The sequence below is a fragment of the Heterodontus francisci genome, chromosome 36 (genome assembly GCF_036365525.1).
Source record: "Heterodontus francisci isolate sHetFra1 chromosome 36, sHetFra1.hap1, whole genome shotgun sequence".
Taxonomy (NCBI): domain Eukaryota; kingdom Metazoa; phylum Chordata; class Chondrichthyes; order Heterodontiformes; family Heterodontidae; genus Heterodontus; species Heterodontus francisci.
Window position 1 is genome coordinate 48,843,310 of NC_090406.1, and position 23,615 is coordinate 48,866,924.

Genomic DNA, 23,615 nt, shown 5'->3' on the forward strand with positions numbered 1-23,615 from the left:
TGACCCTTCTTCGGAACTGACCCAAAACGTTAACTCTGCTTCTCTTTCCACAGATGCTGCCAGACCTGCTGAGTGATTCCAGCATTTCTTGTTTTTGTTTCAGATTTCCAGCATCCGCAGTATTTTGCTTTTATTTTAGTGTTTAATTCACTGCCACTTCTCTTCCAGGAACTTCTTACCTTGAAGAAGTTCTGCTCTTCTCTCCGACGGGATTTTCGTTTGTCTCTTTTACCTTGTTCACCTTCATTGCTTTCTATTTCCCTCCTGGTGTTTGATAAGGTATCTACCAAAACTCGTTTTCACAGCCACATCTCCTTCCTCAGTGACTGTCTCCGGCTCCGACTTATTCCACGTGGATTCCAACTGCAGTTTCACCCATCATGCTTTGAAACCACCCAGGATCACAGGTATTTCCGAGAAATACAACGTTCCTCGGACTGCTACTCTCGCCGCATCCTGAGATCCACACTCAGTGCTATGCGCCGCCACATGCACACACTGGACCTCTCTCTCCAGCAGCACCGTCTCACCTTATCTCAAAGCTGTTCTACTCCGCAGTTTCATCTCATCTTACGTCTCATCCGACGCATTAACAAAAAACTTTTTTTCTTCCTTTCAGGTGTTAAGGAACGCAAGCTCCAGCAGCTGATGGGGACTAATGCCCCTCCAGATCCTCCTTCCACTTCACTTCCCTCTGACCCCACCCCTTCTGATCTGACCCCTTGCCGTGTATTCACTATACCCTCTGACCTCCCCCTCTCTGATGCTGAGCGTTCTGTACTCAGCAAAGGTCTCGGTTTTACTCCCTTACGCCCCTACCTCAATGAATTTCGTGCTCGGCATGACGTTGAGCTCTTCTTCCGTCGCCTCCGCCTCCGGGCTCACTTCTTCGACCAGGAGTGCTCCCCCCGACCAGCAGACCCATTCACCCGCCTCCAGTATTCTCCCTCTACCTGGACCCCTCCCCCTGGCCTCTTACCCGCTCTTGATCTCTTCATTGAAAACTGTCGGCGAGACATTGGTCGTCTCAATTTCTCTGCCCCCCTCACTCACTCTAACCTGTCCCCCTCTGAACTTGAGGCACTCCGTTCTCTCAGGTCTAACCCCGACATGGTCATCAAACCTACAGACAAGGGTGGTGCTGTTGTTGTATGGCGTACCGACCTCTACCTTGCAGAAGCTCAACGCCAACTCACGGACACTTCTTCCTACCTCCCTCTGGACCATGACCCCACCACCGAACATCAAGCCACCGTCCAAAGGACTGTCACTGACCTCATCTCCTCTGGAGATCTTCCCTCTACGGCTTCCAACCTCATAGTCCCACAACCCCGGACAGCCCACTTCTACCTCCTTCCCAAAATCCACAAACGGGACTGTCCCGGCAGACCCATTGTGTCAGCCTGCTCCTGCCCCACTGAACTTGTTTCTTCCTATCTAGACTCTGTCTTTTCTCCGCTGGTCCAGTCTCTTCCCACCTACATCCGTGACTCTTCTGACGCCCTACGTCATTTTGACAATTTCCAGTTTCCTGGTCCCAACTGCCTCCTCTTCACTATGGACGTCCAATCGCTCTACACCTCCATCCCCCACCAGGATGGTTTGAGGGCTCTCCGCTTCTTCCTGGAACAGAGGCCCAACCAGTCCCCATCCACCACCACCCTCCTCCGCCTGGCTGAACTTGTTCTCACATTGAACAACTTCTCCTTCAACTCCATGCACTTCCTTCAAGTAAAAGGTGTCGCTATGGGTACCCGCATGGGTCCTAGTTATGCCTGTCTTTTTGTGGGATATGTCGAGCATTCTTTGTTCCAGTCCTACTCAGGCCCCCTCCCCCAACTCTTTTTCAGGTACATTGATGACTGTATCGGTGCCGTTTCCTGCTCCCGCCCCGAACTAGAAAACTTTATCAACTTTGCTTCCAATTTCCACCCTTCTCTCACCTTTACATGGTCCATCTCTGACACTTCCCTTCCCTTCCTCGACTTCTCTGTCTCCATCTCTGGGGATAGGTTGTCTACCAATATCCATTATAAGCCCACTGACTCCCACAGCTACCTTGACTACACTTCTTCACACCCTACCTCCTGTAAGGACTCCATTCCATTCTCCCAGTTTCTCCGTCTCCGACGCATCTGCTCTGATGATGCTACCTTCCATGACGGTGCTTCTGATATGACCTCCTTTTTCCTCAACCGAGGATTTCCCCCCACTGTGGTTGACAGGGCCCTCAACCGTGTCCGACCCATTTCCCGCAGCTCTACCCTCACCCCTTCCCCTCCCTCCCAGAACCGTGACAGGGTTCCCCTTGTCCTCACTTTTCATCCCACCAGCCTCCATATCCAAAGGATCATCCTCTGCCATTTTCGCCACCTCCAGCGTGATGCCACTACCAGTCGCATCTTCCCCTCCCTTCCCCTGTCAGCATTCCGAAGGGATCGTTCCCTCCGCCACACCCTGGTCCACTCCTCCATTACCCCCACCACCTCGTCCCCGTCCCAGGGCACCTTCCCCTGCAATCGCAGGAGGTGTAATACCTGCCCATTTACCTCCTCTCTCCTCACTATCCCAGGCCCCAAACACTCCTTTCAGGTGAAGCAGCGATTTACTTGTACTTCTTTCAATGTAGTATACTGTATTCGCTGCTCACAGTGTGGTCTCCTCTACATTGGGGAGACCAAGCGTAGACTGGGTGACCGCTTTGCAGAACATCTCCGCTCAGTCCGCAAGCAGGACCCTGAGCTTCCGGTTGCTTGCCATTTCAACACTCCCCCCTGCTCTCATGCTCACATCTCTGTCCTGGGATTGCTGCAGTGTTCCAGTGAACATCAACACAAGCTCGAGGAACAGCATCTCATCTACCGATTAGGCACACTACAGCCTGCCGGACTGAACATTGAGTTCAATAATTTCAGAGCATGACAGCCCCCCATTTTACTTTCATTTTTAGTTATTTTTTCTTCCCTTTTTTTTACATTCCTTTTTACATTTTTTACAATCTTTTTTTGCATTTATTTCATTTCATCTTAGTTTGTTCAGTTTGCTTACCCACTGTTTTTTTCAGGTTGTTTTTCTTCAGGTTTGCACTTGCTGCTGTTCAATATTCAGTGTATTCACACCTAATCTGTACTAATGCTTTGTCTTTCAACACACTATTAACATATTGTTTGCCTTTTCTCCGTGACCTTTTGGTCAGCTATGTGGCCTGGTCCAATCTGCACCTTCTCCTTTGTTATCTCTTGCCCCACCCCCACCTCACTTGTTTATAATCTGTGACATTTCTAATATTTGTCAGTTCCGAAGAAGGGTCACTGACCCAAAACGTTAACTCTGCTTCTCTTTCCACAGATGCTGCCAGACCTGCTGAGTGATTCCAGCATTTCTTGTTTTTGTTTCAGATTTCCAGCATCCGCAGTATTTTGCTTTTATAAATTCTGCTGACTCTGACTGTAATGGACCCACATTTGTCTTAGCCAAATGTTTCCTTTTTACACACCTTTCGAAGCTTTTACAGTCTGTTTTTATATTTTTTGCTAGTTTACATTCATATTCTATCCTCCTTTTATCAGTTTCTTGGTCCTCCTGTACTGTATTCTAAAATCCTGCCAATCTTCAGGTTTACTACTATTTCTGGCAACTTTATAGGCCTTTTCTTTTAATCTTATACAATCCTTAACTTCTTTTGTTAGCCACGGTTGACTACCTTGACCTTTGGGGTTTTTGTGCCTTGAAAACACAAAGGGTTTTGGAATCTGGAACCCTTCACAAAAAGGCTGTGGATGCTAGGTCAGACAATAGATTTTCTTAGGTGAGGGATATGGATCAAGGGCAGGTAAATGTAGTTGAGGTACAGATCAACCATGATCTAGTTGAATGGTGGAATTTGCTCAAGGGGCTAAATGGTCTATTCCTGTTCCTAACTTACGTGTAATTTCAAGTGACTGAAGTCAGAAAAATAAGCAATGTTATAAGTAAATAAATATCACTAGCTATTGACATTTTACATTCTATCACTGTAGGTATTCATGACAGCAACACATTCTCATGGGTCACCTTTCGCTCCAATTGAAGCCTTTATCTGCCCCATTGTCTTTGGGAATGCCTGCGGTATCTCCGATGATCATGATCGTGTCTGTTCTCGTGACAATGTGCAGAGCTGCACCCCTTGCAATCTGTCTCCATACACGGCCAAGACAAAGGAGGAACTTAATGAAGGGACAAGGAAGAAGAAATGCAAAAAGACTGAATAAGTGATACGACTCTCAAGACAGTTATCAATGCGTGCTGAAAGTGCAATTTCTGGGACTTAATGTGATCTGGAAACTGTTACTATGAGGAAACTCGACATAATTGTACTCATACAGTCTACTAGGGTTTGCGTTTGAGCTTGTCTGTCTCATTAAATGGAAAGAAAAATGTGAACAAATAATAGTTAGCCTATCCTTCCCAGGGATGTGTTTCCGCGTCTCAAGTTCCATCTAGAAAAGGCAGACAGCATTAATATGGTAACAATTTATCAGTGTCTCTGAGAGGTTATCGGGTATAGAATGTGAAGTAAATGGAAATATTCATCCGAATATTCTTCTAAATTTGTTGGGGTGTGCTGTTGGAACTATGTAAGGGGAAATGCCTTGTTCACATCTAACCAACACTGTACTAGATGAGAGAGAGTTTCATTTTGTCACTGTTTGTAAAAGTGAACATAAATTCTATTTTCCAGTGTTGTTGACTCATAGTTTTTGGACTGAACAGATCAAACCAAAATGGAGGTACTATAAATACCAGCTCGTGGTGAAGTGGAATGGCCTCTGCTGATAATTACAGTGCCTGCATTGTTCTCAGTCTGGATTCACAGTGGAAACACAGACACTAAAATTTACCCTGGTATGGATAGTGAAACTGTAACAAGCAACTGAAAGTAAATGGATTAAAGTCTATGCTAACATAGCAGACAGAGGAATGCCATATGTATGTGTTAACCATTAGTCCACTAATAACTATGGTATAAAATGCAACAGCTATATTTATGCCACAGATATTTACTAGAAATGCCACATCAGGAAAATTCAAGCCAAAAGTAGGTCAATGTGCCTTTTTTAAAAAGAGAAACCCATTTTCCTTCTATAATAGTCTCTTCATATTTTACACACATGCTACCACCTTTATAAGATGAATGTAGAAAGTATTCCCATTGTTGCTAAACAATACAATGTAAGGAATTGTGTTATACCAGTGTTCCAAATGGAAATGATGTAATATAATAAAGATTAAGTATAAAACACTTTATGTTTATTGAAATGTCTTGAATGCCCCTCATGTGCTATGTTTTCCACAATAATAATCACTGGTTATCAAACATTGTGAGTTAATAAAGTATTTTTTTAATTCTTGTAATGTGAACAACACTATCAAGCCAGTAAAATAAAAGCAAAACACTGCAGAAGCTGGAAATCTGAAATAAAAACAGAAAGTGCTGAAAATACACAGAAGGTCTGGAAACATCTGTGAAGAGAGAAACAGGGTTAATGTTTCAGGTCTGTGACCTTTTATCAGAATTGGCATAGGTTAGAAATGTAATCAGCTTTGAGCAAGTGAAGGGGTGGGGGGGGGGGGGGGGCGAAGAAGAACAAAAGGGAAGGTCCATGATAGGGCAGAAGGGAGGAGAGATTAAATAACAAAGATGTCATGGATCAAAAGACAAAGGGAGTAGTGATAGCCATAGTAAAAGACAAAGCATTTGTCCAGAGAGAGTTTTAATAGCAGAATAATGCAAAATATTTTGTTCATTATTCTCTATTGTGTTGTGTGTCACTTGGACCGTACTAAACGAAATAGATTCAGAACAGATCTAGCATCTCAAAACTGGGCATCCATGAGACACTGTGGGCCATTAGCAGCAGCAGAATTGTATTCTACCACTACCTGGTATGGTCAAGGGGTTGGCATATCCCTCACTCTAAAGGCCTGCTACCCAACCCGAACCCGACGGGACCCGACGACATGTGTCGGGTTCGGGTCGGGTTGGGTCGTGCTTCCGGGTCCGGGATTCGGGCTTGGGCCGGATTGGACACGCTCTATCACCACCTCAGGTAAGTGACTTTAATGTTAATTTACTTTTTGGATTTTAAAGGCGGTTTTGTTACAGTTATTTTAAGCTTGTGCAGGTAAGGAACAAAGTGAAAAACAGAAGGTAAGTTAACTGATGTTCGGGTCGGGTGGGGTCAGGCGCGGGAAAAGATGGAAGGACATGGGCCGGGTCGGGCTCGGGGTCGGATGGGGCTTTGTCGGGCTCGGGTCAGGTCTCATTTGCAGACCCGAGCAGGCCTTTACCTCACTCTACCATTACCATCAAGCCAGAGGACCAACCCTGGTTCAATGAGGAGTGTATGAGCAGCAGCATCAGACATACCTAAAAATGAGGTGCCAAACTGGTGAAGCTACAACACAAGACTACATGCATGCTAAAAGGTGGAAGCAGCATGCTATAGGCAGAGCTAAGCAATCCCACAACCAATGGATCAGATCAAAGCTCTGCAGTCCTGATGCATCCAGTTATGAATGGTGGTGGACAATTAAACAACTTACCAGAGGAGAAGGCTGCACAAAGGTTTCTATCCCCAATGATGGGGGATGTCAGTGCAAAAGACAAGGCTGAAGCATTTGCAACAGTCTTCAGCCAGAAGTGCCGATTGGATGATCCATCTGGGCCTCCTCCTGAGGTCCCCAGTATCACAGATGCTAGTCTTCAACCAATTTGATTCACTCTATGTGATATAAGGGCGGCACAGTGGCGCAGTGGTTAGCACCGCAGCCTCACAGCTCCAGCGACCCGGGTTCGATTCTGGGTACTGCCTGTGTGGAGTTTGCAAGTTCTCCCTGTGTCTGCGTGGGTTTCCTCCGGGTGCTCTGGTTTCCTCCCACCTCCAAAAGACTTGCAGGTTGATAGGTAAATTGGCCATTGTAAATTGCCCTTAGTGTAGGTAGGTAGTAGGAGAATAGTGGGGATGGGTTAGTGTAGGGTTAGTATAAATGGGTGGTTGTTGGTCGGCACAGACTCGGTGGGCCGAAGGGCCTGTTTCAGTGCTGTATCTCTAAATAAAAAATAAAATAAAAATAAAATAAATATCAAAAACAGCTGAAGGCACCAATTACAACGAAGGCAACGGGCCTGACAACATCCTGGCTGTGGTACTGAAGAACTCCAGAACTAGCCACACCCCGAGGTAAGCTACAACTCTGGAATCTACCCAAAAATATGGAAAATTACCAGATATGCCCTGTCCACAAAAAGCAGGACAAAATCTAATTTGACCAATTACCACCCCATCAGTCGACTGTCAATAAATCAGGGAAGATGTTATCAACAGTGCTATCAAGCAGTACTTACTCAGCAATAACCTATGAACATACAAATTAGGAGCAGGAGTAAGCCATTTTGCCTCTAGAGCCTGCACTGTCATTTGATAAGATCATGGCTGTTCTGATTGTGGCCTCAAATCTACTTTCATGTCCATCCCCTATACCCTTTGATTCCCTTATCAGTCAAGATGATATCTAACTCAGCCTTAAAATATTCAATGACCCTGCCTCCACTGCTCTCTGGGGAAGAGAATTCCACAGCCTAACAATCTTCGGAAAGAAAACATTTCTCCTCATCTCCATGTTAAACTGTGTTCCCTGGTTCTAGTCTCTCTCATTAGTGGAAACATCCTCTCAGCATCCACCCTGTCAAGTCTCCTCATGATCTTCTATGTTTCAATAAGATCACCTCTCATTCATCTAAACTCCAGTGGATACAGGCCCAACCTGACCTCACAAGATAACCCCTTCATCACAGGAATCAGTCGAATGAACCTTCTCTGAACTCCTTCTCATGCAATTATATCCTTTCTTAAGTAAGGAGACAAAACTGATGAAAGGTCACAGACCTGAAATGCTAACTCTGCTCCTCTCTCCACAGATGCTGCCTGACCGACTGAGTATTTCCAGCACTTTCTGTTTTTAGACCAAAACTGCACACAGTATTCTAGATGTGGTCTCACCAATGCCCTGTATAACTGTCGCAAAACTTCCTTACTTTTATGTTCCATTCCACTTGCAATAAATTACAACATTCCATTTGCCTTCCTAATCACTTGCTGTATCTCCATACTAGCTTTCTTGTGATTCATGTACCAAGACACCCAGATCCCTCTGTACCGCAGAGTTTTGCAATCTCTTGCCATTTAAATAATATACTGCTTTTCTAATACTATTCCTACCAAAGTGACACGTTCACATTTTCCCACATTATTCTCCATCTGCCAAATTTTTGCCCATTCACTTGACCTATCTATATCCCATTGCAGACTCCTAATGTCCTCCTCACAACTTACTCTCCTTACTATGTGTTGTTATGGCCTCTTATTTGATCGCAAGAGGGTTTATTCCTTTTCAACAGTGGTTGTGCTTATCACCTCTGTGAATGTTTTAGCTTTTTCCTTTACTGTGATGAAAGAACCAATCGGATAGGTTTTCTTGCATTTAAATAAGAAAGAGGCGTTTATTATACTTATCAATCTAACCCTGATTTAAAAATATTTAAAAATAGGCTATACATTCACACACACATTCACACGGGAATCACAGACACGCAAATAGATTACAGAGGGAAAAATAGATTTGGTAGTTGCATCAGAGTCTGGAATAAATGGAACTTAAATACACAGTCTGTGAAGTGGATGATCCGGTGGTCATCTGGCTGAAGCTGTATTCTTGAAGTCCTTGGCTGGTCAACGTGCACTTTGTGGTTGGCCCGCTTGGCTCAAGGCTTTCTTGGAGGAAGGCTTGTAGTTGGTTCTCTTCCCCTGGTCTCTGTCTGTAGCAATCTGTAGGCTTGGAGGGATTTCAAACTTGTGTTATCTGGGGAGAGAGAGAGAAAGGGAGGCATGCAACCTTTTTCCACTGCACAGTCTGAGTTACTGCTTGTCTCTTGTCAGTGTAACAAAACTCCCAGTTTCTTCAGAGATGGACAGGCAGTCACATGGTTCTCTCAATTCCCCATTGTTTTTAATGAGGTCCAAAGTCTAAAACCCAAAACCTCTCTCAGGTGGTGTTGTCAGTGTTTACCCCTGTGGGACATCTCTACTTATAAATGCCTCAAGATGGCTTTGAATGTCCCACTAATGAGGATGATCTGAGTAATCTACTCAGGTGGCCAAAGTATTGTTCTGGCTGGGCTTCTTGTTAGACCTCTGGCTCTGGTTGGGGCCTTGTAATGTGCAAAGGTGTTTCCGATGCAAATTGCAGTGACCATCTTGGCTGCCAATTTTTTTTTAAGTTAACTAAGATTTTCTCCATTAAAAGTTTAATGTACGTTTTCCACTGACGCATCAAAAATTCCTCATTTGGCATATCATGTTTTCTTGACAGTGTCATCAGTGAACTTAGCTACCATACATTTGGTCCCTTCATCCAAGTCATTTATATAGATTGTAAATAGCTGAGGTCCCAGCACTGATCCCTGTGGCACCCCACTGGAACAAGAACAAAGAACAGTACAGCACAGGAACAGGCCATTCAGCCCTCCAAGCCTACGCCGATCTTGATGCCTGCCTAAACTAAAACCTTCTGCATTTCCGGGGACCGTATCCCTCGATTCCCATCCTATTCATGTATTTGTCAAGATGCCTCTTAAACGTCGCTATCGTACCTGCTTCCACCACCTCCCCCAGTAGCAAGTTCCAGGCACTCACCACCCTCTGTGTAAAGAACTTGCCTCGCACATCCCCTCTAAACTTTGCCCCTCGCACCTTAAACCGATGTCCCCTAGTAACTGACTCTTCCACCCTGGGAAAAAGCTTCTGACTATCCACTCTGTCCATGCCGCTCATAACTTTGTAAACCTCTATCATGTCGCCCCTCCACCTCCGTCGTTCCAGTGAAAACAATCTGAGTTTATCCAACCTCTCCTCATAGCTAATGCCCTCCAGACCAGGCAACATCCTGGTAAACCTCTTCTGTACCCTCTCCACGTCCTTCTGTTAGTGTGGCGACCAGAATTGCACGCAATATTCTAAGTGTGGTCTAACTGAAGTTCTGTACAGCTGCAGCATGACTTGCCAATTTTTATACTCTATGCCCCGACCGATGAAGGCAAGCATGCCGTATGCCTTCTTGACCAACTTATCCACCTGCGTTGCCACTTTCAGTGATCTGTGACCTGTACGCCCAGATCTCTCTGCCTGTCAATACTCCTAAGGGGTCTGCCATTTACTGTATACTTCCCACCTGCATTAGATCTTCCAAAATGCATTACTTCACATTTGTCCGGATTAAACTCCATCTGCCATTTCTCCGCCCAAGTCTCCAACCAATCTATATCCTGCTGTATCCTTTGACAGTCCTCATCACTATCCACAACTCCACCAACCTTTTTGTCGTCCGCAAACTTACTAATCAGACCAGCTACATTTTCCTCCAAATCATTTATATATACTACAAACAGCAAAGGTCCCAGCACTGATCCCTGCGAAACACCACTAGTCACAGCCCTCCATTCAGAAAAGCACCCTTCCACTGCTACCCTCTGTCTTCTATGACCGAGCCAGTTCTGTATCCGTCTTGCCAGCTCACCTCTGATCCCGTGTGACTCCACCTTTTGTACCAGTCTGCCATGAGGGACCTTGTCAAAGGCTTTACTGAAGTCCATGTAGACAACATCCACTGCCCTTCCTTCATCAATCATCTTCGTCACTTCCTCAAAAAACTCGATCAAGTTAGTGAGACACAACCTCCCCTTCACAAAACCATGCTGCCTCTTGCTAATAATTACAGCTTGCCAACCCAAAAATGACCATTTATCGCTACATTCTGCTTCTTGTTCGTTAACCAATCTATTATGTCTCCTGGTTGTTTTCTGGTTCACATATATCAGAAATAATCACACTTTCGACTTGGAAAGTCTAGAGTCTTTGTAAATTCCATTCAGTTTCCTTGCTCCCTGGTATTGGACTGCCCCAGGCTGGTTTCTGTTACATGTCACATGACTCTCCAGTGCAGCCATGAATGTGCAACCACACCCCGCCCCACCCCCAGAACACTTACACATAACAATTAGTTCCTAGTACTTTACAGATGGTATAACAATATATAACATCCCTCTTTCTTTAAAAACATAATGTCCCTATATCAAATAACTTCCCAGTCATTAACTTTCTCTAAACTAAAGAAGATTATCAACTGACTTTTGGAAGTAATCTGAACCCATTTTTCGTGTCTCTTATAGCGTGTATTCTTTTCTAAAAATATTGTTCATGGCATCACTTAGGTGGTAAGATGCTGCACCTCCAAGTTGTAGATTTGGCATTCGCTGCTCTCAATGGTGAGTTGGCACGCTGCCCAGGTGATGTTGTGCTTGTTACTCCTGGTGTTGTAGGAGTCATGCTTGCTGTTGCTAATGTTGTGTCACTTGCTGGTGACGTTGTTAATGTCTTGCTGGATAGTGATGTTTCTGGTGTTGTTGATGGTCTTTTCTGTTTTTCCAGCTCAGCTGTAGGTCGAATATGGGTTCTGTTCCTTCTCATTTGGTTACCGGTTTCGGTCTCAATGATGCATAACCTTTGGAGTCTCAGCTTCACCAACAACTTTTGCTGGGCTCCAGGTTTTCATGATTTGATCTTGTACATGTACAGTTTGTCCTTTCAATAGCTCAGCCAGGGATTTAGCATGCTTGTTGAAGTGTTGTTCTCGTCTTACTTGTGCTTCAGTGTGTTGTTGTCTCACTTCCTCCTGGTCACTTGGAGGATGTATCTTGCATGGCAGAGTAGTCTTATATTTTCTTCCATTCAACTGCTCTGCAGGTGATTTCATGTCAGCCTTGAGAGGTGTGGATCGGAGTGACAATAAGGCAGGTTTAGGTCTTCCTTCATCTCTTGGCATTTTGCAAGGGTTCTTTTGACCATCTGGACGTGTCTTTCTATAAACCCGTGTCCCTGTAGGTAGTGTGGTGATGAGGTGGTGGTGTTGAACCCATACTGGTCAGCGAATTCCTTAACTTCTCTGGATGTAAATTGGGTGCCATTGTCACATATTAATCTTTCAGGAATCCCTTGCTCAGCGAAAAGAACTTGTATTGCTGAGATGACTGATGTGGCTCTCAAGTCTTTCACCTTCCAGATAATAGGGAACTTTGGGTCGTAGTCTGCGACTATGAGATACCATTCTTGATTATGTGTGAATAAATCAGCTCCTACAGTATGCCATGGTCTGGGTGGTACTTCAGTAACTATCATCTCCTCTTTGCTGCATGTTTCTGTACTTCTGGCATACATTGCAAGTGGACACCATATTTTCAATATCTTTGTATATGTCTATCCAGTACACAGCTGATCTAGCTCTGAGCTTACACTTCTCCATTCCCATGTGGTCTTCATGTATCTTTTGGAGAAGTTCTTCCTGCATTGTTTTGGGAATGGTTATTCTGGATCCGGCTAGCAGAACACCATCTTCTAGTGAGATGTCATCTCTGATAGACCAGTACTGCCGTATTGCTGGCTGTGTGTGATGTATCTTATCAGGCCATCCCTGGATCACTTGCTGAGATAGCATCTGTAACTCCTCATCTTTCCTGGTCTCATCTCTAATTCAATTAAGTTTCGGTGGTGTTATATTCACTAGGTGATGAATCTTTATACCTAGATCTTTTATCTCATGTTTCTCCTGTGGAGACAACCGAGACAGGGTATCTGCTAGCACCGTTTCTCTTCCTGGCTTATATTTCAGAGTGAAATTGTAACTCTGAAGCCTCAAGAGTAACCTCTGCAGTCTTGCTGGTGCTTTACATAGATTTTTCTTGTAGATCTGTTCCAGTGGACGATGATCACTCTCCACTATGAACTTTCTCCCTTCGAGCTATGTGTGGAACTTCTCACATCCACAACAGCCAAAAGCTCTCTTTCTATGTTGGCATATCTTGTCTCAGCTGATGTTAGGGCTTTGGATGCAAATGCTTTTGGCTTTCCCTCTTGTACCAGGGCTGCTCCCAGTCCTTTGGTGGAATATTCTACTTGCAGAGTATGAGGTTTCTTTCTGTCGTGGTATGACAGACTTGTCTCCTTGCATACTACCTTTTTGAATTTGTTGAAACTCCTGTCATGTGACTCTGACCACTGGTACTCTATATCTTCCTTCATCAGCTGCCATAGGTTTGCTGTGTGTTCCGACATGTGCAGTATTAAGGAAACCATGTACTGGATCAAGTCAAGGAAACTTCTCAACTGTCTCTTATCTCTTGGGGCTTCCACCCCAGAGATGGCTGAGATTCTTTCAGGACTCGCCTTGACTCTGTCAGGTGTGTACACCATTCCGAAGAACTAGCATTCTGTCACTTTCACAATGCATTTGCCTGCATTTAGCAGATCCCAGCTTTCCTGGTTCTCTCCATGGCTTCATGTAGATGGTAGTCATGATCTTTTCCATCTGCACCATATATCTGCTGTGCCGACTGCTCCTTTGCATTCCCTGTATGTTTTGTCTACTTTCCGATGGAACACATCGTGGCTCACTTTGAGGCCAAAAGATAGATGCAGGAATTTGTACCGTCCAAAGGGTGTGTTGGATGTCGTCAACAGTGAAGATTCTGCCTCTAGCTTCACATCCCAGGAGCCATTTCCCACCTCAAGCTTGCTGAAAACTTTTGCCCCTGCCAGTGCTGGTGTGATTTCTTCCATTTTTGGAATAAGGTAGTGATCCCTCTTTAAGATCTTTGGGATCTAGGCAAATTCTTAGCCATCCATTTGGCTTCTCTTTCACCACAATGGAACTTACCCAATCTGTAGGTTCTGTGACTCTGGCGATCACCTTCTTTTCTTCCATTTCTTGAAGCTCTCTTTCAAGCTTTACTTTTAGTTCTATTGGTACCTTAGGTGGGGGATGAATCTGTGGTTTCATTGCTGGGTCAATAATGATGTGATACTCAAAATCTTCAAAGCATCAACCATCTCATCAAAACACTCTGGGCTGTATTTTACAGAGCTCCCGATGTCGGGCTCCGTGGTGGTGGGTGGGGGGCGGGGTTGTGTCAGCTACATCCCACCATGGACCCCAACGCCGGGCGGGCCGGGCCTGATCCTCCCAGCTGCGGTGAGGCTCTATGGCAGCAGCCCCCCCCGCACAAACAAACTCTAGCTGACGAGACCTGGCTTACCATATTGAAATGAGCACAATGCATACATTTAAATAAACTTACCAACAATCCAACGGTCAGGCCGTGATCTCCGGAGCGGTGACCGGCCCTCCTGCGCCTTCACTTTCCCGTCTGGGAAAAGCAGGCGCCGCGGTGATGGGGAAGGGGGGAATGTGAGATTTTTTGTGCAAGCTGGGGGCCACAGGGTTAAACTCTCAACATTAGTGTAGGGGATAGTGGGAAGGGCAAACTGTAATCGTTGTACAGTTTGCGGGGAGAAGGTCATATTTGTAAGGTAAGTGTTTTTCGGGGGGGGTGGGTGGTGAAGGGCAGATACTTAATTTTGGCTGGGAAAGGGGCGACAGAATTTTGATTTGAACAGTGGGGCGGGGGATGGTTCCCTTTAAAAATTTAAATTAGCTGGCAGAGCTGGCTGTGCTTTAAAAATGGTGCCAGCACCTACGCACAGGCAGCTGACGCTATTACTGGTGTCGGAGAGCCAGCCGCCTCCACGTGATTGGGGGGAGGGAGCGGGCCAAACATAGTATTTAATTGAGCTGCCGCGCGGGAGATTGCGGCGGCATGACGGCGTGTGGCCTGCACATGCGGCCTGCCATTCTTTTCACTCGCCGCCGCTCCTGATGGCAGGTGCTTAAAATCCAGCCCTCTGAGTACATTTGTACCAGATCTTCTTTGTTTCTGATCGGAGGGCGCTTTTCAATGGGTGTGCTGTCTTCAACCCTCAGTGTCGCCTCTTTCACCTCATGGTTTACTGAGATAATCTGCAGCTCTTCGCAACTGCTCAGCCCCAGGATAGCAGGACCATCTGTTTCCATGATGTCGAACATACAGTTAACATCTTTTCCTTTGTGTGTCCCTCTGATTTGGGTTGTTCCGAGCTGTTGAATGTCATTTTTCCCGTATGCTGTTAGTGTGACGTTATTTGGTTTCAGAACACCTTTCTTTGGATAACCATTTTATTCTAAATTTTCAGGAAAGATCTTCTGGTATAATCTTCACCTTCAGATTTATCATTGTGGGCTTATTTCTCACCATCTTCCTGATCTGAATGGTCCTGTGAATTTCTTTTCTCTGTGAACTGTCACATCCAGACATTTCATGCAATTGTATAGTTCCTATGTCTATCGTGTTCTCAAACCCATCGTCATCTTCCAGGGTAAGGATGTTTTGGTTTCTTTCCCTACTCATTCACCCTCTTATTCTGGCTCGTCTACCACCTTCTTCCCTTGTTCTGCACATCTTTTCCCAGTGATTGGCCTTTCCGCAAGCTCTGGTGATTGATCCATATCCAGGACATTTCCTTCTGTCTGTTAATTTATGTGGTCATCCACAGTTACTGCACGTCTTCCTCTCTGTTTGATATGCATTGTTTTGTTGATGTTTCACTGCGCCAACCTTGATGCCTTTCTCTTGGCGTTACTGAAGGCTAGCTGCTTGGGTAGTGAGTGTCTTCATCTGTCTGCTTGTGGCTTCATGTGCTCTGGCAGTGTCTACAGCCTGCAATATTGTGAGCTTGTCCTTTCCAATTAAACCTTTCTGTACTTCAGGATGTGCACAACCCCAAATCAGTTGATCTATCAGCCTCTCATCTGTGTCCTTAAATTGACATTTACTGGCTGCATTTTTCAAACTTGTTACAAAATTGTCAATAGGCTCACCTAGTTCCTGTCTGAGGCCTGGAAATTCATATCGGTATATCCGATAATTTGATTTTGGCTGGAGATGGGTGCTGAATCTTTCAAAAATTTTGTCTGGGTTTCTGCTGTCCTCTACACTCAGCTCCCAGCTGTTAAATAAATCTAATCCTTTATCTCCTGCCCACAGAAGGATGTAGTTGACCCTTTCCTCTTCACTAGTGCCCTTTAGGAAACTACTGAATGTCAATCTGCACTTTTGTTTAAACTTCTCAAATGGCTCTACGACATCATCAACTTCCCAATTCATAATGGGCTGTAGCTGTGCATTCCGTGCTGTGCTGAACAACATTTTGTTTCTCATTTTCGCACGATTCACACAGTTTTTCTTTCTCTCTCTCTGGCATTAATTTGGGTCAATTTTTCAAATCTAATTCAGCATTAAATTCATTTAAAATGTTTTAGGGTTGCTCATGAACACTCACTGCTATCATAGTATGTCTCCTGGTTGTTTTCTGGTTTCCATATATACGAAATAATCACACTTTAGACTTGGAAAGGCTGGACACTTTGTTTATTCCATTCAGCTTCCACGCTCTCTGGTATAGGACTGCCCCAGGCTGGTTTCCTGTTACACGTCACATGACTCTCCAGTGCAGAGAATGTGGCCCCCACCCCCAGAACACTTACACATAACAATTAGTTCCTCGATGGTATAACAATATATAGCACAATCCTCTATCCTTGCTAATATGTTACCCCAACTGTGTAACAGCCCCGACAAACAAATTTTTCTGCAGCACCTGTGGAAGAGCCTGTCACTCTAGAGTTGGCCTTTATAGCCACTCCAGGCGCTGCTCCACACACCACTGACCACCTCCAGGCGCTTACCCATTGTGTCTCGAGATAAGGAGGCCAAAGAAGAAGACACCATGAGCTCTTATTTTGTGTAGTAATCTTTGATGAGGCACCTTATCAAATGCCTTTTGGAAATCCAAGTACACCACATTTGCAGGTTCCCCTTTATCCACATTGCTTGTTACTTCCTCAAAGAACTCCAGTAAATTAGTTAAACACAATTTCGCTTTCACAAAACCATGTTGACTCTGCCTGATTGCATTAAGATTTTCTAAGTGCCCTGCTATAACCTCTTTAATAGTAGATTCTAGCATTTTCCCTATGACAGAAGTTAGGCTAACTGGTCTGTAATTTCCTGCTTTCTGTTTACTTCCTTTCTTGAATAGAGGAGTTACATTAGCTTTTTTCCAATCTAATGGGACCTTTCCAGAATCTGGGGAATGTTGGAAAATTATAACCAATGCATCTACTGTCTCTGCAGCCACTTCTTTTAACACCCTAGGATGAAGTCCATCAGGTTATGGGAACTTGTCAGCCTTTAGTTCAAATAGTTTTCTCAGTACCCTTTCCCTGGTGATGTGATTGTTTTTAGTTCCTCCCTCCCCTTCACCTCTTGATTTTCAAGTATTTCTGGGATGTTATTTGTGTCTTCTGTAGTGAAGAAAGACACAAAATGTCTGTTCAATGCTTCCAGCATTTCCTTATTTACCATTATTAATTCCCCAGACTCAATCTCAAGAGGACCCATACTCACTTTTGTTACTCTTTTCCTTTTTAAATACTTGTAGAAACTTGTTTTTATATTTCTAGCTAGTTTTCTCTCATACTCTAATTTCTCCCTTTTTTTTTAGTCATTCTTTGCTGGTTTTAAAATTCTGTCCAATCTTCTGACATACCACTAATCCTAGCAGAATTGTACACTTTTTCTTTCAATTTGAAACTATCCTTAACTTCCTTAGTTAGCCATGGATTGTGCGTCCTCCTCCTTGAGTCTTTCTTTCTCACTAGAATGTATCGTGGCTAAGTGTTATGAAATATCTCCTCAAATGTCTGCCGCTACCTCTTAACCTAATTTCCCAGTTAACTTTAGCCGGCTCTGTCTTAATTGCTTTTATTTAAGTTTAAAACACTAGTCTTAGACCCATTCTTCTCTCCCTCAAACTGAATGCGAAATTCAATCATGTTATGATCACCGCTACCTTGAGGCTCCTTTACTATGAGATCAGTAATTAATCCTGCCTCATTGCACACTACCAGGTCTAGAGTAGCCTGCTCTCTAGTTGGTTCTAGTATGTGCTGCTCTAAGAAATTATCTCGAAAACACTGTATGAACTCATCTTCCGGGCTACCTTTGCCAATCTGATTCATCCAATTTATGCTTAGATTAAAATCACCCATGAGTATTGCCATACCTTTTTTACAAGCCGCCATTATTTCTTCCTGTATACCCCATCCTACAGTGTAGTTACTATTAGGGGGCCTATAAATTACTTCCACAAATGACTTTTGAACCTTGCTATTTCTTATTGCTACCCAAACTGATTCTACATTTTTTTTATTCTTTCATGGGAAGTAGGCATTGCTGGCAAGGCCAGCATTTGTTGCCCAACACTAATTATCTTTGACAACTGAGTGGTTTGTTAGGGGGTTTGGAGTCACATGTAGGCCAGACCAGGTAAGGATGGCATATTTCCTTCCCTAAAGGACATTTGTGAACCAGATGGGTTTTTACAACAATCGATGATAGTTTCATGGTACCGTTACTGAGTCTAGCTTTCAATTCCAGGTTTTTATTAATTACTTGAATTTAAATTCCACCAGCTGCCGTGGTGGGATTTGAACTCACGTCCCCAGAGCATTAGCCTGGGCCTCTGGATAACAAGCTCAGTGGCATTACCACTACACCACTGTCTCCCCATCTTGATCTCCAGAACTAAGATAATCTCTCAATATTGTCCTAATGTCATCCTTAATTAACAGAGCTACCCCACCACCTTTTCCTAGCTTCCTGTCCTTCCAAAATGTCAAGAACACTTGAATATTCAGGTTCTAGTCTTGGTCACCTTGTAGCCATGTCTCTATAATGGGTCTTGACAATTCATTTGTTTGTTATGTATTCTATGGGCATTCAGATAGAGCCTTTAGTTCTTTTTTTTAACTATTTTTGCAAACTCTGGTCTTAAGTACTGCCACACTCTTAAGTTTGTACCCTCGGCTCCTTCCTGCTACACTTTGATTATCATTACCCTTGGTGCTACCTTGCTTTCGTGCCTTGTCCTTTCCCTTTAATTACCACATCTTCTCTCATGTGATCCCTAGCCCCCACTATATAGTTTAAAGCCCTCTCTACTGCCTAGTTATATGACATACTCGAACAAGCTCCCAGCACAGTTCAGGTGAAGACTGTCCCAACAATACAGCTCCCAGCTCCAGATCCATCCTCACCAATGCTCAGTTTGGGTTCAAGCAGGGCCACTCAGCTCCTGACTTCATTACAGCCTTGATCCAAACATGGACAAAAGAGCTGAATTTCAGAGATGAGGTGAGAGTGACTGTCCTTGACATCAAGGCAGCATTTGACAAAGTGTGGCATCAAGGAGCCTGAGCAAAATTGAAGTCAATGGGATTCAGAGGGAAAATTCTCCATTGGTTGCAGTCATACTTAGCACAAAGGAAGATGGTTGTGGTTGCTGGAGGCCAATCATTTCAGCCCCAGGACATCACTGCAGAAGTTCCTCAGGACAATGCCCTAGGCCCAACCATCTTCAGCTGCTTCACCAATGAGCTTCCCACCATCATAAGGTTAGAGGTGAGGACGTTCAAGTGTTCAATACGATTTGCAACTCCTTAGATACTGAAGCATTCCATGTCCACGTGCAGCAAGACCTGGACAATATTCAGACAGAGTCTGATAAGTGCCAATTAACATTCACACCACACAACTGTCAGGCAATGACCATCTCCAACAAGAGAGAATCTAACCATCTCCCCTTGACATTCAACGGCATTACCATCGGTTAATCCCTCAGCATCAACATCCTGGGGGTTACCATTGACTGGAAACTTAACTGGACCAGCCATAAAATACTGTGGCTACAAGAGCAGGTCAGAGGCTGGGAATTCTCCAGTGAGCAACTCATTTCCTGTCTCCCCAAAGACTGTCCACCATCTACAAGGCACAATTCAGGAGTGTGATGGAATACTTTACACATGTTTGGATGGGTGCAGCTCCAACAACACTCAAGAAGCTCAACACCATCCAGGACAAATCAGCCCGCTTGATTGGCACCCAACCACAACCTTAAACATTCACTCCTTCCACCACCGGTGCGCAATAGCAGCAGTGTGTACCACCTACAAGTTGCCCAGTCTCCTTCGACGTCATCTTCCAAACCAGTAACCATATGAACATCATCATCTGCAAGTTCCCCTCCAGTTGCACACCTTCTGTCTTGGAACTATATTGTTGTTCCTTCACTGTCGCTGGGTCCTAATCCTGGATCTCCCTTCCTAACAGCACTGTGTGCCGGCACCACATGGACTGCAACGGTTCAAGAGGGCAGCTCTCTGCCACCTTCTCAAGGGCAATTAGAGGTGGGTAATAAATGCTGGCCTAGCCAGCGATGCTCACATCCCATGAATGAATACGGAAAAAGAACAGGACTTCAACTGTCTGAAAATGCTTTCAGATCAGAAGTTTGGGGAGACACTTCTTTTCAATTTTTCCACTTTATGAAGAAGATTCTGTTTTGGTGCCTTGTGAGGTGCTCGGTTTGTTTCTCATTTGATGGAAAAGTAGAACACTAATGGTCTTACTAAACTGCCATTAAATGTATCAATATAAACCATACTAAATCTATAAAATTCTAACAGGACTTGACAGGGTAGATGCAGGAAGGATGTTCCCGATGTTGGGAGAGTCCAGAACCAGGGGTCATAGTCTAAGGATACGGGGTAAACCTTTCAGGGCTGAGATGAGGAGAAGTTTCTTCACCCAGAGAGTGGTGAGCCTGTGGAATTCGCTACCACAGAAAGCAGTTGAGGCCAAAACATTGTCTGTTTTCAAGAAGGAGTTAGATATAGCTACTGGGACAAAAGGGATCAAAGGATATGGGGAGAAAGCGGGAACAGGTTACTGTTGGATGATCAGCCATGATCATAATGAATGGTGGAGCAGGCTCGAAGGGCCGAATGGTCTACTCCTGCTCCTATTTTCTATGTTTCTAAATCTCATGAAATTAATGGCAAATTATTATCACCTTTATATAAATTTCTGTAATATTCTGGGACCATAATAAATCTCATTTCTTGAGGATTATATTTTTTGGCCAATTAGAACTTGATCCATGTGGAAAATGTAGCAAGATAGAGTGTAAGTAGTAAAATGCAAGGTAAGCTATAACCTTGTTTGTAATTCACAGTTAAAATTGGTACTAAATAACATTTAAGACTGGCTAGTGAGCTAATGACTGAGCTTTGCATTCTGCCTAGTGCATTGAGAAGTTATTGTTGCCTTTACAGATGATTGTGTTCAGACAATTACAGTGGCTTAGCCATCAAAATTAGAATATTACATTCGATGACATGGATTACTATCAGCTGCACAAAAAGACAGGCTGTTTACAGTTCTGTCACTCATATGGGCAGGACTTTTAGGTTCCTCCGGGATGGGCACAGAGACAGGCAGCTAATGAAAATACTGGTGCCAGCCGGCATACCAGTTTTCCGCTGCTGATGAGTTTCACAAGGGCGGGGAGAGGCAGGCCCCAAGAACCTGCCCAATCCATGAACAAGTGCAATTAAGTTTGTTAAAGAGCTCATCGAGAGCTCGTTGAGGGACATGTTGAGATTTTAGTGGGGGCGCATAGGTTGCACACTGGGTCAGGGGCAGACAAGGTGCATGGAGGAGGATACACAGCAGGGCAGTCATGATGGCCCAAGAAATTAGGTGGGAGCATAAAAGGAAGAATAGCTCAGAGGGTGACTCAGCCATTGGCACACAGGTGGCATTGGAGTCAGTGCAGGTTGCGGGGAGATTGGTTGCTAAGCACTTGGACAGTGCAGGGAGCCATCACCCTGTTGAAATTGCGGGGGCATAAGAGGAGGGGACAAGGCCACCTGAGCGAAAGGAAAGCAGTAGCTGGCAAAGGGAGTACATAGCTCAGATGTCGGGTTCAGCGATGATCAGGAGCAACATCCTCCACAGGAATGGCAGAGCCCTGGACATCAGGAAGGCAGAGGAGAGGAACAAGGGGCAGGAAGGCAACAGAGGCCATACCCTCAGCATAAGCTGAAGATGGAGCTTCCTGCACATGTTGGAGAATCAGTGCCACAGGAGACTGCGACTCTCCAGACAGATGGTCACAGAGATTTGTGCCCTCGTGGCAGAAGACCTCACACCTCGCAGCACTGCTTGCCATGCCCTGCCAGTAGCTTCAAAGTAACAATGGCCTTGAATTTCTTCACTACTGGCTCCTTTCAAGGATCAGCTGCAGACCTTTGTGGCGTCTCGCAAATGGCTGCACACCACTGTATCTCGCAGGTCACTGATGCCTTATTTTACAAGAACTGGACAATGTATTCAATTCCAGGCAGATGGGACCTCACAGGCACAGAGGGCAGTGGGTTTTGCCTCCATCACTGGATTCCCCAGGTGCAGGGCATCACCGATTGCACCCATGTGACCATGAAGGCACCTAATGACTGCCCATTGAGATTCATGAACAGGAAGGGCTTCCACTCCTTCAAGGTTCAACTGGTCTGCGACCACAACAGGAGCTTCCTGCACGTGTGCACTTGCTTTCCTGGCAGCTGCATGACTCCTTCATCCTCCAGCAATTAAGCGCTCCACAGCTCTTCATTCCAACCCCAAACTATGTGGAGGGATTCTAGCCGACAAGGGATATCCTTTGAAAAGATGGCTACTCACTCCTCTTCAGGAATCAGAGGTAAAGGCACAGAGGGGCCACAACCAAAGCTATCTGCTCACGAGGATCAGCATCGAGCAGGCCATCGGGCTTCTGAAGATGTGGTTCCTGTGCCTGGACCGGTTGGGTGGCACCCTGCAGTACATTCTTGCAAGGTTCTCATGAATTGTGGTTGCCTGCTGTGCTCTCCATAACATAGCCGGTGGGGGATTAGAATCCTAGCCCTTTTTTGGGGCTATCCTGGATCAGGCGTACTTCTCAGATGATCACTCTCAACTTAAGGTTGAGAACAACAGATCCTAAAGACACTGAATGGGTCTGAAGGGCTGATCTGACTCTCCCTAAAGGAAAGGAACCAACTGAGAATACTACTGTTCTCCAGATAGTCTTTTTAGCAAGTTTCTGCCAGATTACAATAAACCGAATATTATGAGGGTCTGGGAATCTCAGTAATGTAGCTCCCCACCAAAAAGTGTATGGAGATGGGTTCACGAGTTTGTGATTCTGTTACGAACAGACAGTTTTTTTTTTCTTGTGTACAATTTTCCTGTTTTTCCAACCACCTATCCGTAAATAGATTAGCGATTAAATTTCTTTCCCTCCTTTAAACCCTACTAATAAATGACCGCTTCAACAACACAGATTTTAAAGTTAAAACAAAGAAGTAGGAAAGGGGTTTAACTTTGCCACACACACTTACTTAGAAAATGTTAAAGACATAAAAAAAAGGCAAGGACATTTATTAAATAGAAACTTATCTTAACTACTAGCTAATATGGATTTCAGTTAAAAGTAGAATTTGTTTTTAAATATCAAAACAATAGTCCAAAGATCGGAGATCACCGATTAGAAATGCCGAATAGGGGAGGAGCTGTTGGAGATATCTCTTCTCTTGCAAATTTCTTTTTTTTCTTTGCACTCTAAAAGATAATAATGGAGACAACTAAATTGCGGAAGTCACCATTTTCGGACGGAGAGGAAATTGGTAGAAATCAGACTTTTCTGTTTTTA

General features: G+C 44.5%; 1 protein-coding gene across 1 annotated transcript in view; it reads left to right on the top strand.

Moving 5' to 3' along the window:
- tmem38a (transmembrane protein 38A) overlaps positions 1-4,250 on the top strand; it is a 313,821-nt gene extending 309,571 nt beyond the window's left edge. Inside the window, exon 6 of the mRNA XM_068015867.1 lies at positions 4,020-4,250. Within this exon, the coding sequence (XP_067871968.1) occupies positions 4,020-4,250 (231 nt within the window). The remainder of the gene's footprint in view (positions 1-4,019) is intronic.
- Positions 4,251-23,615: the final 19,365 nt, after the last annotated feature.